This window comes from Phocoena phocoena, chromosome 15 (assembly GCF_963924675.1).
Source record: "Phocoena phocoena chromosome 15, mPhoPho1.1, whole genome shotgun sequence".
NCBI classification, from domain to species: Eukaryota; Metazoa; Chordata; class Mammalia; order Artiodactyla; family Phocoenidae; genus Phocoena; species Phocoena phocoena.
In genome coordinates, this window is record NC_089233.1 from 65,456,085 (window position 1) to 65,473,779 (window position 17,695).

The 17,695-nt window shown below is 41.2% G+C and overlaps 1 protein-coding gene across 2 annotated transcripts in view; it reads right to left on the reverse strand.

The window, feature by feature from the left end:
* Positions 1-501: 501 nt before the first annotated feature.
* Positions 502-17,695, reverse strand: part of SAMHD1 (SAM and HD domain containing deoxynucleoside triphosphate triphosphohydrolase 1) — a 61,802-nt gene continuing 44,608 nt past the window's right edge. The window contains exons 12-16 of one of the 2 annotated variants that reach the window (XM_065891787.1): positions 11,742-11,881; positions 10,878-10,973; positions 5,731-5,835; positions 5,029-5,166; positions 502-636 (exon numbers count right to left, since the gene is read on the reverse strand). In XM_065891787.1, the coding sequence (XP_065747859.1) occupies positions 502-636; positions 5,029-5,166; positions 5,731-5,835; positions 10,878-10,973; positions 11,742-11,881 (614 nt within the window). The remainder of the gene's footprint in view (positions 637-5,028; positions 5,167-5,730; positions 5,836-10,877; positions 10,974-11,741; positions 11,882-17,695) is intronic. The other variant, XM_065891786.1, reaches the window with a different exon arrangement.

Sequence of the window (17,695 nt, forward strand, 5' to 3'; positions counted from 1 at the left end):
AAAGGGTGAGGGTAGGTGCCTTTCACTAATATTCCAGTCACTCAAGGAGAGCTCTCTTCAAATCTGGGGTGATGAGCGCCTCCTCAGGGGCGCAGGATTTTACGTTTTGTTTTTAACTGTGGCTGTTTGTGACAATCCCAAATGCAAATTCCAGTGTGCACCTTTGTCTAATTTCCAAATTTTTTAAAAAACAATCATATGTCCTAAGAGTTCAAAGTACATAAAAGAGCGGTTATTCTAAGAAAACAGGCTGCTAAAGAAGAAAGGCTTTGATTAATATTAAAAATAGGCAAGGCAGTGCTTTCCATAGCTCATGTAATAAAGTTTGCCTAATACCTGTTCCTCTAAATAGAAATGACTTAGCATGTGCGTACATTCAAAATATAAAATAAAAAGCACTAGTTGTCAATACATTTGTAGAACTCTGTAATCAAATTCCCTTAATTAATTGTGTTGGGGGGAGGACGGAGACGCTTTTTGTAAACAACTGATTGCAGACATTCACACTGAGTCATCTGGAAAAAGCTGGGCTTTGAATTTGGATGCTTCTCGGGTGTGAGCTGGACTCTGGGCTGAATGTGTGTAATTCCACTCCAATTTTCGAGGTGTTATAAGTGGAGCTACAATATCACCATCCTGTCAAAGAGAGAGAAACTAGAAATAGAGCAAAGCCAGTTTTCATGGTTTTAAGCGAAGGCCTCAGGTACACATATCTTTGTCCTGCAGACAGATTGCTTCTGGACAGACTTACTCTTGGGAAACCCCAGATTGTATATATGCTCAGTGTGTGGGCTGAATTAGAAACACCACGGTCCTAGCAAGGGAAGAGCCCTCAGAGCAAAAGCCACCAGACCTATTCTTTTCACATGGCTAGGTTTTACGGCCCTCTCCCTTCACACACTTCCACGGAACACACTCTGTCCTGGTTTTCCAGGAGAAAGAGGGCCTGCACTGGACCCCTGCTCCTCTCTTTCCTAGTCTCCCCTGTAATAAACGTCCCCGGTCTGTAAGACGGCAAAGGGGGGAAGGACAGCATGCGCCTGCAGAACTTGAGCTTTGCTCCACAATCAAGCCTATAACTTTGGCCCCATCAGCACTGACTCCACCCAAAACAAGGGATGGTGTCAAAGTGAAGTGACACTACGACTTGAAAACAAAGAGTGTGAGAAGCTAGGCCCTCTAACACCTGACTCTATCCTGAATCGTTCTTGAACTTGTGGATGGATTCTCAAGGTTATATGAGGGTACAGGATCTGTGAGAGCCTTTATTGCACTAGGAAGAGAACGCTTGTGATAGAATATCGTGGCCTTCACTTGCCTACTTGCTCTCAGATCCACTCTTCGCCTCCCTCTGCTGTGCTGTGTAACAGGAGCTGCTCTTGTGAACTACGTTTCCCAGCTTCCGTGTCTACTGGCCTCCAGTCAGGTTTGGCCGATGGGAGGCACTGGTGGGAGGCTGGAAGAGAGGGGGGCAGAGAAGCCAGGGTGTCTCTCCCCTAACCCCTCTGGCTGGGTACAGTGGCTGTGATTCTGCTGTGGTTCTAGCTTCTGCAGGTGGCCCAGCACCTGGACTCCCACCTCCTACCCTAGAGGTGGCAGCAGCTCCCTCCTGTTGTCTCACTGTCCTGTTTGCCCATTCAGCTCTTCTAAAGCTTTCGGATCTCCTGCCCCGTATCACATTTCTTCTGCTGACCTATGCTGGATCCGACTTGATAGAGCTATTATTAAAAGCAGCTACACTATTGCCATGACACTCATATTCGGAAGACCCGTACCTCAAGTCAACATGATTTCTTTTCAAACTCGTCTCTATTTCTACCAAACATCCTTATCTCTACCCGTTCTAATTTCAACTCTAGTGAATTTTATGAACGCCGACTTGACTATGTCACTTTCCTGCTTACACACCCCAGTGGCTCCCACTGCTCTGGTGCTCCTGGCTTACAGCACTGTGCACAGTGCCCCGCCCCCATCCCTAAATGCACCCTGTTCTCTCTCACCTTCCGGCCTCCCCCCCCACCCCCCTTTACCCAGCTGACTCCTCACCCATTCTTCAGGTCTCAGATTCCAAGTCCCTCTTTAAATAAGCCTTCCCCAACCAACCAGACTTAAACCCGGCTCCTTTTTGCTCCTCAAAGACTGTCCACACTGCCCCTGACCCCAAAGCACTTACCACACCATTGTGACTGTTATTTACTCATGTGTCTGTTATCCCCAAATAGAGTGAAACCTGTGGGAACTGTCTCAGGTACCGTTCCATCCCTGGCCCCTAACATAGGGCCTGGTGAAAACACTCATTCCCTGACTGAATGTATCTGGATTTAAGGTCACTATCACCACATGGCTGAACTTGAATAGCCTCTTGTCTCTCTGCTTCCAGTCTCTCCACGTTCCAATCCATTTGCTGCTAGAGTTTTCCTTCTTCATCAGGGGTTTAGTCTCCTTAGGAGCTACAGTACATAGACAGACATACTTCCTTATTTCCACTGGTCTCACTCTAGCTGGAGACAAAACCCAGAAGTAAATATTACAGCAGCATGGTAAGTCTTGAATACTCTGCCCACTGTACATAACAGTAAATCTTTCTTAGCTGATTACCCACGCTTCTCCACAATCCAGCCGACTCTTCTGTTTCCATCACCTCAACAATAAGACTTTGAGGCCCCCAAACACACCCAACTTGTTCCAGTTTCATTTTTGTGTAGCTCCCATTTCTCTCTGCTACTCATCCAAACACAATCCAGCCTTCTGGATGTAGTAGAATCCTCCCTCCTGCCTAAGACTTTTCTTTCTTCCTTTTTTTTTTTTTAACATCTTTATTGGAGTATAATTGCTTTACAATGGCGTTAGTTTCTGCTTTATAACAAACTGAATCAGCTATACGTATACATATATCCCCATATCTCCTCACTCTTGCGTCTCCCTCCCACCCCTATCCCATCCCTCTAGGTGGTCACAAAGCACCGAGCTGATCTCCCTGTGCTATGCGGCTGCTTCCCACTAGCTGTCTATTTTACATTTCGTAGTGTATATATGTCCATGCCACTCTCTCACTTCATCCCAGCTTACCCTTCCCCCTCCCCATGTCCTCAAGTCCATTCTCTACATCTGTGTCTTTATTCCTGTCCTGCCCCTAGGTTCTGAAGAACCTTTTTTTTTTTTTTTTAAGATTCCATATATATGTGTTAGCATACGGTATTTGTTTTTCTCTTTCTGACTTACTTCACTCTGTATGACAGACTCTAGGTCCATCCACCTCACTACAAATAACTCAATTTCGTTTCTTTTTATGGCTGAGTAATATTGCATTGTATATATGTGCCACATCTTCTTTATCCATTCATCTGTCAGTGGACACTTAGGTTGCTTCCATGTCCTGGCTATTGTAAATAGTGCTGCAGTGAACATTGTGGTACATGACTCTTTTTGAATTATGGTTTTCTCAGGGTATATGCCGAGTAGTGGGATTGCTGGCTCGTATGGTAGTTCTATTTTTAGTTTTTTAGGAACCTCCATAGTGGTTGCATCAATTTACAGTCCCACCAACAGTGCAGGAGGGTTCCCTTTTCTCCACACCCTCTCCAGCATTTATTGTTTGTAGCTTTTTTGATGATGGCCATTCTGACTGGTGTCAGGTGATACCTCATTGTAGTTTTGATTTGCATTCCTCTAATGATTAGCGACATTGAGCATCCTTTCATGTGTTTGTTGACAATCTGTATATCTTCTCTGGAGAAATGTCTGTTTAGGTCTTCTGCCCATTTTTGGATTGGGTTGTTTTGTTTTCTTTTGATATTGAGCTGCATGAGCTGCTTCCATACTTTGGAATTCAGCACCACCAAACCAGCTCTACAACAAATGCTAAAGGAACTTCTCTAAGGCTTTACTGACAGCTCTCCCAAAGCTCTGAGTCCTAACAGACTCACCTGTGTCCCTCCCTCTGGCATCTGACAAAGAGCCGAGGTACTGGGCTACTCTTTCACGTCTCACCTTTGGTTTTTGTTTCCTTCAGCACCCAACACAGGGGGGCGGGGGTGGGAAGCAGCTAAGGTATTGTGAGAGACAGCACTAGGCCAGGAAGTAGAACTCTGTTTCCCACCTGCCTGCCAATCATATTCATTCAGTCAACAAATATCAACTGGTCACATTCTCTGTGCCAGGCACCCACCATGTGCAGGTCAATAAGGGACAATTTCAACAACATTCTCTATGGGATTGGCAACTAGAGAATTTAAATAGGTTATAGGTTTGGGAATGCTGAGTTTGAAATAAGTTAGAAAACTTATTATCAGTTATATGTGGCCTTAAATAAGTTAAAGCTCAGCTTTGGTAACCTTCTCTTCAAGATGAGGACACAATATCTCACCCCCCAGGGTCACTGGGAGGACTGGGTGAGACAACTGGTGAGAACACTGTCAAGTACTATTCACATGTTCACCATCTTAAACTTTTATTATTAGGACAATAGTGATAAACAGAGCACCCACTCACAATTGCTGTAGGAAGAAACTGCTGGTGGACACAGGTTCAGGCATTTTAAAAGGAAAGCTTAATGTGGAAAAACCTTTTTCTCCCAAACCAAAACCAAATGACATTTATTTATTTATTTAAACGTTTAATTTCATATTGGAGTAAAATTGATTAACAATGTTGTGTTAGTTTCAGGTGCACAGCAAAGTGATTCAGTTATATATACACATGTATCTATTCTTTTTCAAATTCTTTTCCCATTTAAGTTATTACCTAATATTGAGCAGAGTTCCCTGTGCCATACAAGGTCCTTGTTGGTTATCCATTTTAAATATAGCAGTGTGTACATGTCAATCCCAAACTCCCCAACTATTCCTCCCCACTACTGCTCCCCCCAGTAACCGTAAGTTCGTTCTCTAAGTCTGTGAGTCTGTTTCTGTTTTGTAAATAAGTTCATCAAATGACTATATTTAAATGAGAACTTTTCAGAGGGATGTAAGGATTGCTTGTGTTTTTTACTTAAAAATTTGTGCAACGTATGTGAATAGTGTCACCCACCTGTGGCTTGGTGAAGTTATTGATTAAACACCAGTGAACGAAATGCTGTTGTGCGGCATAGAGACTCCTTTTATCCGTCTTCTTACAATAAACTCGAATCAGCTGCTCAGCAAATACCTCTGGCAAAAACTGTGAAACCTTTTTAAAGAAGGAAAGATTTCACTGTCACCCTGAATTCACACACTGAAGAGAGATCAGCTCTTCCTAAGCTCCATGCTTGATGTTATATTAAAAGCACCATGTTGTTTTGCTATTTTATCCCAGTGATAATCCAGAGAAAAGAATTCAAGGCAGCTGTCATATTGCAAAATGTCCCGCAATTTTATGTGCATTAATAGAAGATGAAAGGTTGGCATGATATAATTACATGAAGACGACTGACTCTCACATAGAAGATCTGCAAATACGCACAGTTCACTTAGATGACTTCAACCATATGACACTCCCTTCCCACCAGACTTATAAGCTAGCCTCTAAACCAAAAAACAGAGCTTTCTTCTGTTTAGCAAACAGGAAAAACTGGCTCTTAAGATGGTCTAGGCTACACAAAATCAGGTATACTTTAATTTTAAAGATATGCGTCTGCTTCTTTTTTTTTTAAACAGTACACATTGACTTTAGGACTCAACCTGAAAGTAAAATGCAATTTACTGTAAAGTTCCAAATGCCACTGTCGTATATTTGTTTTACCTAAGTAGTTACCTGATTTTTAGTAATCATGATTGCCTGGCTGGGCTCACTCTTACAATAGAAGCGAACATGATCAATAGGATTCTTGTCTTCCATCCCGTAATCCATGTTGATAACCTTAATACAAGCAATAAATAAGTGATCGTGTACATAACAGCAACGAGAGTTCAATTCAGGGTTGTGGGGCATCACAGGAAACGAAGCAGAGCTCTCTGGAGGTTGAGAAGTAGGAGCCCTGGTAGGGTGGCTCATAGTGGAATAAAGGTAGCTCTGGTGCATGACCCATAGGGAATTGGTCTTTGAAATCTGGGTGGGGTGGGAGGGGTATTTGTGCTTTCAACGTAAGTAGGGTATAACGTCAATACCTACTATGTGATAGACACGTGGCAGGCACTGTCGTGTAGAGATACAAGGACCCTTGATAAAATCCCAGCCCCCGTAGACCACATGGCCTAGACTGAGGTAGAGCAAATAATTTAAAAAGTAACTATCGGGAATTCCCTGGTGGTCCAGCGGTTAGGACTTGGCGCTCTCACTGCCTGGCCCGGATTCCATCCCTGGTCAGGGAACTAAGATCCTGCAAGCTGTACAGCCTGGCCAAAAAAAAGTAATTATCTAACACCATTTGTTATAAGAGCTACCAAGGAAAAGCAAATGGTACTGTGAAACTTTGTAACCTGGGAACCTAGTAGTCTGGGGCTCCTAGGTAATGACTGGAAATGTTTTCCCGGGAAAGTGACATTACTAATAAGTGAGCAGGAATTAACAAGGCCTAGGTAGGAAAGAAAAGAATTCCAGGCAGAAGAAACAGCTCTGAAGCAGGGAGGACTGAAACTTGTCTGCTGGGTTTAGTAGCACTGAAGTCATTGGTGATCTTAGTGACAGTAGTTTTAATACAGGCAGACGTCAGAGATATTGCAATACATGCAAAGTGCAATAAAATGACTTGCAATAAAATGAAATACAGCTGTATAGTGACAGAGAAAAGGTTCAGAAGTAGACGAGAAGGGACTTCCCTGGCGGGCCGGTGGTTAAGACTCTGTGCAGGGGGCACGGGTTCGACCCCTGTTCCGGGAACGAAGATCCCGAAAGCCATGTGGCGTGGCCAAAACAAACAAACAAAAAAAAACACAAGGCAAAACAAAAAAGAAGTAGACGAGAAATGAAAGAGAAGACAACTTTTGGAAGTTTGGCTGTTACGAGAGGCAAGAGGGGAGAATATGATGATGCGGACCATGGTACCCAGGAAAGGTAAGGGGACACAACCTTTCAATGAGTTTAACCCTGAAGAAGAGAAGATGGGTAAAGAGGAGTGCAGGGTTTGTTATTTTCTTAAGATGAAAGTCTGTTTAACTGCTGATGGGAAAGTCAAAGAGAGAGAGGAGAGAACGCATACTGTGTGGTTCTGCAGACGTTCTGAGACAAATTGCTCTCTGGCCGCACTGCACAATGGGGTAACCACTGGCCATGTGTGGATTTTTACATGTCAAGTCGTTAACATTAAATATAAGATTAAAATTAGTTCTTCAACTGCAGCAGCCACATTTCAGTGCTCAATAGACATGTGTGGCTAGTCACTACTGAAATGGACAGCACAGATACAGACCATTTCCATCACCACAGGAAGTTCTATTGGACAGCCCTGGCCTGGAACACAATTAGAAGGGTTACCCTTAGCCTTTTGATAGGAAGAGAGACACTTCCCCACTGTACCAGAGCGAAGTCTGAACACAGCTGCACGTGGAGGCAGACGGTGTAGGTGGAGAGAGTTCCTATCTAATAACCTATATTTTATCTCTGAAATAAGAGCTAAAGTGGGGTTAGTCACTGAGAGTGAATACAGTTGGGGTTGGGAAGCAGGGCTGGAGATTTGGAAGGAGTGAAGATGGTTTGAAATAGTCACTATGGAGACTAGGAGAATTGCACTAAGCTTGCCAGAAAGTCCAGAGGGCCCACCTAGGGTTGGTGACCATGAACTGTCATTCAGCGTTTTGCAAGGGAGTTGAGGGTAATTGCAGAAAATGACTGAATTAATGGAAACACGATCTAAGTTAGATTGGGAGAGAAATAAAGATAGAAGATCACTAACCAGCTGGAAGAAAGTCACTGGAGGTCCTGATGAGCTAGGAACAAGCAAGTAAGGAAGAAAGGGGTTTATGGACAGAGATGGGATGCTTCAGTTAGTGATTTTTAGAGGGAGGGCATTTTCAAATGTTGATAAGGTTCAGAGGTGGAGGGGATAAGGTCACTGAGGATGAGGATAAGGAGATCAGAGTTGGCGCCATGTGGACTATGAAGCCACTAAGGATGGTGGCAGGAACCGGAGTAGAGTGGAAGGCTCTGCACCATGCCAAAACCTTCAACCAAGAGGACAGGAGATGGTTTAAGGATGTCAGTCTCAGAGGAACAGGGATCTTGCATGGGGTCTTGAAGTGGTACTAGGGAACAAGAGGACTGATGAACAGGAAGGTCTCCTGACCCTGAGGAATGTGCTTTTCCTGAAAGAGCTGCAGGGGAATCAGGCTCTCAGGGGACAGCCAGGCTGCAACAAAGGCAAAAAGATAGTCAAAGAAGAGGCTAAAGATAGAGGGGAGTTAGTTAATTACGGAGTGGAAATTCCAAAGGGCTCCACGGACAGGTTTGGGACAGGGAAGAGACTGGAAGTGAAGTAAGGGGAAGAAATAGAGAAATGTGGTGATGACGGTACAGAAAAGAACAGATGATAAGAGGGGCTTATCCTGTGAGTGGTGACTGAAGAAAACCGGTATATGTGCTTTGCTGGCTATGCTGCCAGTGGCCTGTGAGACAAGGGTGGACATCTGAGATTCACCCATGGTCCAGAAGTGAGACCAGGGGTCTGCAGTACACGGCCAGCCCTCCCACTCTGCATGGTCTACTGGCTTTGATAGCTGCATTCCTTTATCTGTGAGGGAAAATTGCTCAGTCCTCCCCACGGTCCCAGGGCTGGTGCTGTCACAGGTCTCTCTCCTGGGTGTTGTTTCATAAGGGCGGGACCTGCTGCAGCATTGACATTTTACCCATTGTGCTAAGGCATGAACACTAGTCAAATTTTCAACAATCTAAGTGCCACTACCTCTTCGGTATTTACTTCCTTGGCTTTAGAAAAGTAATAAAAGGCAATCCCTATTTTCTTCATAATGCATAACTGTAAATTCCTCCTTAAAGCAGATTTGATAAAACCGTTATTTTCCAGAAGGGCAATGTTATACAGAGATCCCATGCTTAACCAAGGACTCAAGAGTAAAAAAGTAGCTACAGACCAACAAGAATGAATCTTTAATTCTAAATAGTACATTATGTTTTATAGCCCATTACATAATCATAAAAGTTACTACATAGAGTCCCCAAAGGGGCCATGTATGGTAAGATGCACCACGTAAATATATTACACTGTCAAGCTATAACTAGATGCTAATTCATGATAAGACATTTAATTAGCAATTTTATTGCTTTCTCAGAATACAGATAGGCTTTACCCATCTTAAAATGGAAAGAGTTTCAGATTATGAAACTCTTGTACCATACTCACTGTAAAAAAAAAAAAAAAAAAAAAAATCACCTGCAATTCCACCACTCGGGTAGAAACGGTGTTAACATTTTACTATTAATATATCCAAAATTTTTTCAATATGTTCACTGCACACCATATTTAAATGTAATGTATATACATTTAAAGAAACAAAATCATTCTGTATGTACTTTTTTTCACTTATTATAAACATCTTTCGATGTTAAAAACAACTTTTAATGTTTGCATTATTCCACTGAATTTCCTATTGAGAGACATATATAGGGACTTCCCTGGTGGTCCAGTGCTTAAGACTCCACGCTCTCAATGCAAGGGGCACGAGTTCGATCCCTGGTTGGGGAACTAAGATCCCACATGCCACGTGGCATGGCCCAAAAAAAAAAAAAAAAAAAAGACATACACATTTTCCCCCTAATTTCACACTATAATAAAGCCACAATAAATATATTTGTGCTTTTTTTTGAAAAACTGATCACCTCCTTTGGACAAATCCCCAGAATGAAACTGCTGGGTCAGTTAAAATTGACCCTAGTTTGGTCTCTTGTATCAATTTACACTCCCATTTTCACATACCTTTATTATCACAAAATCTTATAAAATTTTTTTTATCTTATACGTCTGATAATCAAAAAACTCGTTGCATCAATTTGCCTATAGGTTAACAAGAAAGTTAAACTTCTTTCATGTCTATTGGCCATGTGTATGTCATCTTCTCCTATGCATGGCAGCCACCTGAAGTACCTCTGATCCTCTATCCATTGGGAGATGGGGAGGTGGGGGACCGACTAGGAGTAATGCCTGCACTGAGGGCAAAGGGCAGACACGTGGGAGCCCAAGGATAACATTCTGGAGAGTGAAGCCTTTCAGAGCCTCAGGAAGTCAGGATGTGAGATCCCTTTATTCTGGTGGAACCTCATCTAATGAAACAGGAAACTGCAGCCTGATCTGCAGATCTGAGGCACTTCAACACGCAGTCAAGTGACTAGAGAGCGGGGTCCAAGGGCAGGTCATTCACTGTGCCCCTCGGCAAAGAATGGTTATGGAGAGGTTGCCTTTTGCTCAAAGATGCATCAGCAAGAGAATAACAAATGAGAGGCTTATGGAAAAAATACACAGAGAACACTGTCCTGAGATTTCAGAGGAGTAGAACTCTGAAAAGAATTTCTTAGAGGAAACAAGAAAATGTGAGAAAGCCGTTTGGCATTCTCATTAGGATACAAGAAGACACTACATCCTCTATGAAAATAGGAGTCAAAAAGTCTTAACTTTTTCTTTTGTGTGTGTGTGTGTAATTAAAATATTATTGTATGTATTACTTTTTTGATCAAGAAAACATTCAAAAATCACTATATACAACATTCTATTAATGACATGACCACAATTACATAAAAATATTTACAATATTGACATAAAAATGTCAAAGAAGGTTTTAAAACTGCTTAATGTTAGTTTTTTTCTGTGATATCACAGGTGATTCTCTTTCTTCCATCTTTCTGTATTTTCCAAATTTTCTATAATGAACATGTACTACTGTTATAATGAGGGGGGGTAGTGGTGCTTTATTTTAAATAAATTCTTTGCTTAGTATGTATTTGGACTAACTACTTACATCCACTACGAAATCTTCAGCCTTCAGTTCCGGTTCTAGCACCATGTCACTGGGTTTAGCACTGGCGACCCCTTTCGGAAGGCTTTCGTAGTTTTCCTAGAAAAGACGAGGCTCCTCATGTTAGAACTCCAGTTCTTCATTCTACAGTGTTTGTGTCACAAAGAGGTTCCCTCTCTAAAAACAGCACTTTACCAAAAAAAGTGGGTAGAGATTTCCCTAACAAATATATGGCTTCTGCCTATGCCATCTTTTAATCAAATCACAATAGTGCGATTTTCATAACAGCATTTCACATTGAAAAAAATGTGGCATTAACGTATTAGTAAAACAAGAAGTAAAGTGTGACCCAAGGAGGGGTGTGGTTATCAGTGTGGCTTTTGTTATGGGCTTTCTGGCAAAGAGAAAACCCTTCAACAAGCAGGAGAGATACTGATAACTGAACTAAAGAAGGCAAGCAAGCACCATCTGCAAGAACCTGATAATCTGCGAATGAAGTAGTTAAAGCAGGTCCTTAGAGTGTCAAAGAAGCTCATGCAGATACCTCATTTTGAGGCCCTTTTTACTTACATTCATTTTCTTGCCTTTGGGTCTAGACAAAATTTGAGGCTCCCCTCTCACTTCTGACATGAGAGAGTAAAGGTTTTGGAGTAAATGAGACTTGGCTTTGAATCCTGGCTCACTAACTGTGCTTCCATAGGCAAATTATTTAATCTCTCCCAAGCCTCAGTTTCTTCATCTGCAGGGCAGGGCTCAGAAGACTGATGTGAAGATTAAGTGAGAACGTGTAAAGGGCTTAGAATACAGTCATGGTATTGTGATGGGCTAATGGTTTCCTCTTGGGGGTCAGAGGACCTTTCAACTTACCTTTTTAATCCTTATTTGTCCTATAGGCTGAGTCTCACCCACAAACTTGTATAGATTACGGCATTCAATTTTCTTTAAAATCGCTCGTGCAGCATCCAATTTGGGATCAGCAGAGTATAAAATCTCCAGAAAAATGTTATCTGCCAATTTGATGAAATTTCAGTTACATTAAAATGAAAAAACAAGATTTTAAAAGACTCATACATTGCTGTATGACTCATACATCGTCTGAAATGATTTCAAGCAGTTTACAAACGTAGGTACACTATAACAATGTGAAAAAAAATGTTTAAGCCTGAAGTGAAAAAACCTTTGTAAAAGTGTTGCAGTCAATGTCTCAGATTTGCTTCAAGGTAATCTAATGAGTGGGAAAGGGGAGAGATGAGACAAGACTGCACTGGAGTTGATGACTTGAGACTGGGTTTTAAGTACAAAGGGGTGTATTAATTTATTGTTATGTTGGCTTTAAAAAAATATTTATTTATTTATTTTTATTTATTTGGCTGCGTCAGGTCTTAGTTGCAGCATGCGGGATCTAGTTCCCTGACCAGGGATGGAACCCAGGCCTCTGGCATTGGGAGCTCAGAGTCTTAACCACTGAACCACCAGGGAAGTCCCTATGTTATGTTTTTTTAAAGAGAATGATACTTAAGGATTACAAAATTATGTCTGAGATCTGCTTCAAAATGGCCCAGGGTCTGATGGGGTGAAGGGCTGAAGCAAAATTGTCATGCGTTGATAATTGCTGCAGCTAAGTGATGAGGCTAAGTGATGTAAATTTCCTTAATAATAAGTTTTTAAGGGAATTCCTTGGCAGTCCTGTGGTTAGGACTCTGTGCTTTCACAGCCAGGGCCTAGGTTTGACCCCTGGTCGGGGAACTAAGATCCCGCAAGCCTCGCAGTATGGCCACAAAAAAGAAATAAAAAAAGTTTTTAAAAGTTTCATTCCATGATGATAGAAGGTAGTTTATTTTCCTTCTTTCTTTTTCTTCCAACTTTTTATTTTGGAAATTTCAAAATAAAATACCTTTCACTGAAATTTATCCACTGTTAACATTTTCCCACATATGCAAACACTCTCTCCGTGTGTATGCACATAAATTTTTGAGGAAACATTTGAAAATTACAGACATCAATACCTTTCACTCCTAAATACTTCAGCGTGTACCTCCCAAGAACAAGAACGTCCCCCAACATAACCACAATCATGCCAAGAAATTTAATACTGATATAAAAATATCTGACATACAATCTATATCTGAATTTGCTTAATTGTTCCAATAATGCAATTTACGAATTTTTGTTGCTGTTTAGAGAAACCAATCAAGTATTATGGATGACATTAGTTATTGTGTTTTATAGTCTCCTCCCATCTAGAACTAGGATAATTTCCCTGACTTCTTTCACAATGTTGACATTTTAGAAAAGTTCAGGCAGTCATTAAGTAAAATGTCCCAGACTTTGAACTTGTTCGACTGCTTCTTCACCATTAGAGTCAAGGAAAGCACTGTTGTCGAGAACACTGTATAAGTGTTACAACATCTAAGAACACTATATAAGAGCTTGGCTCAGTGCATTACATCACAAGTCACATAATGAGCTTTGTTATATTTACGGGTTAAGTTCCAACAGTTGGTTAAAGCAATAACCACCACCTCGCCCCGAATTTCTCTGTTATAAATGTATCTTTCCCTTTGTAATTAACAATCTGCAGGGTAATATTTTGAGAGAGTCTGACTATCCCAATAAGTTGTCAACCAATGGTTTAGCATTCATCGATAATCGTTCATTGAATCAATCACCGCATTTTTTTTTTTTTTTTTTTTTTTTATGGTACACGGGCCTCTCACTGTTGTGGCCTCTCCCGTTACGGAGCCTGTGCTCCGGACGCGCAGGCTCAGCGGCCATGGCTCACGGGCCCAGCCGCTCCGCGGCACGTGGGATCTCCCCGGCCGGGGCACGAACCCGTGTCCCCTGCATCGGCAGGCGGACTCTCAACCACTGCGCCACCAGGGAAGCCCAATCACCGCATTTTACAAAGTGAGTTTTATTAAAATGCCTTTTCTTGGCAAAATAAAATATTAGTAGTCTATGTCATTCACGTCACCCACAAATATATGTACCAATCCATGGTTAACACATTCCTCACCCTCTCAGTGATGCTGTCTACAAACCCATCTCTCCATCTTTAGTTTTCATTATTCCTTTATACATTATACGCACAGTTTGAAAAACAGAACAATTTTATTTTAACATAAACAAGACCAGGGGTGGGATGAACTGGGAGATTGGGATTGACATATATACACTAATACGTATAAAACAGATAACTAATGAGAACCTGCAGTACAGCACAGGGAATTCCACTTAGCTGTACAGTAGAAACTAACAACATTGTAAAACAACTCTACCCCAATAAAAAACAATAGCAACAACAACAAAAAACAAGACCACGCTTTTCTTATCCATGCTTTTATCTACCCTATTCCCAGGTGAATTAAAGAAATGCTTTCCCCCATGACAGAATCTCACTTCCTGAAGGCCCGTCTAATCCCAGAGGTTCATCTCAAAAGGCACCTGATTGTGAAACCTTCCCTAATTCTTCCAAACCAGAGATGTAATTCCTCTTTGAACCCCATGGAACTCAACTGATACTCTTCTTATGCCTTTCATCTTATTCTACCAGGTACAGGTTTTGGGGTGGACTTATATTTTCATTTCTGTTGGCTAAATGGGTAAAAGAAGGATTACTGGATCACAGGATACATATATATGTTTAAAAGAAAATGCTCAACTTTTCCCAAGTGGCTGTACCACCCGCATTCCCACCAGCCATGTACAAGAGTTCTATTTGTTCTATGTACATGTTTTCAGAAGTCATGTACAAAGGTGAACTGCTTGTCTATTAAATTTAATGACTAAAATATCACTAAAATAGTGTAAACAACATTCAACTTGGGATCAGAAGACTTGGTTTGAGTTCAGCTTTGCCATTTTTTAGGATAAGTTGCTTTCCCTCATTTGGCCTGTTTCCTCATTTGAGGGGTTTTAAGCAGATGATCTCAAAGGTTCTTTTGAATTTAACATTCTAAGACCTCAATTTAATTAAGGGATTTGGGGGTAGGGTCTTGCAGGGGAAGGGAGGGAAGGGGTAAGGTCCACCTATTGCTTAGGAATACTGAGGGATAAAGACCAAGGTTTAGCATTGGTATTTGCTAAATGTATTAGCATTTAGAAAATGGTTACTTAAGACAGTGGTCATAACAGTTGCAATGCTTAACATAGCTACATCCAGATAAGCTGAAACATCCATTAGAAATAGGAATTTAGGAAGCAGTGAGAACAGATAAAGAAACAGCATATTCATATGATAGACTACAACTCAGCAATAAAAAGGAATGAACTACTGGTACGTGCAATCTGGATAAATCTGAAATACATAATGCTGAGTGAAAGAAGCCTTACACAAAAGAATACATATGGTATGATTCCATTGATATAAAAGTCTAGCACAGGCAAATAGGTTGCTTCTCGGGGTGAGGTAGGGACAGGAATTGACTGGGACAGGGCATGAGGGAATTTTCTGAGGAGAAGATACGGTTCTGTGTCCTGCATTTGTTTAGCAAATGTTACACTTACCATTTTTACATTTATACAAATTGCATGTAACTTTTACATCAAAAGAAAAAAATCTATAAACAATTAGTGAACTTTAGTTAATCCACATGCTGAAGGAGTTAGGGTAAAGTATACTGACGTCTGAAATTTACTTTAAAATGCATCAAACCTTAGATAGATTAATAAATGGGTAGAGGGATGGTAGGTAATAAATATGTGATAAAGCAAGTCCAGTAAATGCTAGAATTTAGGTGGTGAGTATACAGGTTTTAACTGTAAAATTCTTTCAACATTGCTGTATATTTTCAACACTTACCCCCCAAATGTGAAAAAACATTCTAAAAAATTTGAAAATTAGAAGTGAAGATTTGGGACTGCCCTGGTGGCACAGTGGATAAGACTCCGAGCTCCCAGTGAAGGGGTCCCGGGTTCGATCCCTCGTCAGGGAACAAGATCCCACATGCAGGCCACAAATAAGAAGCCTGCCTGTCACAACTAAGGATCTGGTGCAATCAAATAAATAAATAAAAGCAAATTGATTTAAAAAAAGAAGTGGAGATTTTTAAAGTAAAGATAAGGTGAGTTGCTTTTGGAAATGCAGCAAAAGTAAGGAAGGCTCTCACGTGGTCCTATTCCTTCAAGGTCATGTAGTTAAGGACAATAAGGATTATATGACTGCTCAGAATAATATGCAAGAAAAGTACAATGATCCCTGTCTGAAATGATGAAAGCTGGAAAGGCTATATGCTTGTTCTCCCATACTCTGGCAGATAAAGCACAAAAATGTAACCTAATTTCTTGTCTGGGATTTTTGACATTGTTACAACATCCAAGTATGTGATCAGTGAACTCATCTTACCGAATGGGGTAAAAACCAGTTTGGGTGTTCTAGAACTTTCATGGTGAGCAAGAGCTATGTATTGTCATGAGCACTTAAGACCTCATTAAAATGTATGATATTTTAATGGTTTGTCAGTTAACCCCAAAGTGTATAAAATGCAGAATTCATTTCTTTTCACCAAAAGATAATTTAAATGTAATATAATGTTACAGGATGAATGGCTGGGACTGGTCTCTGAGGAAAACTGAAGATGATTTTTTAAAACACAGCATCACTTGCTTCATTATGAGCAAAAGTTAAAAATAAATATCCAGGGAGGCACCTTCAAGATGGCAGAGGAATAAGATGTGGAGATCACCTTCCTCCCCACATATACATCAAAACTACATCTACATGTGGAACAACTCCTACAGAACACCTACTGAACGCTGGCAGAAGACCTCAGATTTCCCCAAAGGCAAGAAACTCCCCACATACCTGGCTGTTTGGCTGACACGCTCTGGTGCTCTGGCTGGGTGTCAGGCCTGAGCCTCTGAGGTGGGAGAGCCAAGTTCAGGACACTGGTCCAGCAGAGACCTCCTGGCCCCATGTAATATCAAACGGCGAAATGTCTCCCAGAGATCTCCACCTCAACGCTAAGACCCAGCTCCACCCAAAGACCAGCAAGCTACAGTGATGGACACCCTATGCTAAACAACTGCAAGACAGGAACACAATCCCACCCATTAGCAGAAAGCCTGCCTAAAATCATAATAAGGTCACAGACACCCTAAAACACACCATCAGATGCAGTCCTGCCCACCAGAAAGACAAGATCCAGCCTCATCCACCAGAACACCGGCACCAGTCCACTCCACCAGGAAGCCTACACAACCCACTGAACCAACCTTACCCACTGGAAGGAGACACCAAAAACAACAGAAACTACGAACCTGCAGCCTGTGAAAACGAGACCCCAAACACAGTAAGATAAGCAAAATGAGAAGACAGAGAAACACACAGCAGATGAAGGAGCAAGGTAAAAACCCACCAGACCAAATAAATGAAGAGGAAATAGGCAGTCTACCTGAAAAAGAATGCAGAGTAATGATAGTACAGATGATCTAAAATCTTGGAAATAGAATGGAGAAAATACAAGAAACGTTTAACAAGGACCTAAAAGAACTAAAGAGCAAACAAACAATGATGAACAACACAATAAATGAAATAAAAAATTCTCTAGAAGGAATCAATACCAGAATAACTGAGGCAGAAGAACGGAAAAGTGACCTGGAAGATAAAATAGTGGAAATAACTACCACAGAGCACAATAAATAAAAAAGAATGAAAAGAATTAAGGACAGTCTCAGAGACCTCTGGGACAACATTAAACGCACCAACGTTCAAATTATAGGGGCTCCCAGAAGAAGAAGAGAAACAGAAAGGGACTGAGAAAATATTTGAAGAGATTATAGTTGAAAACTTCCCTAATATGGGTAAGTTAATAGTCAATCAA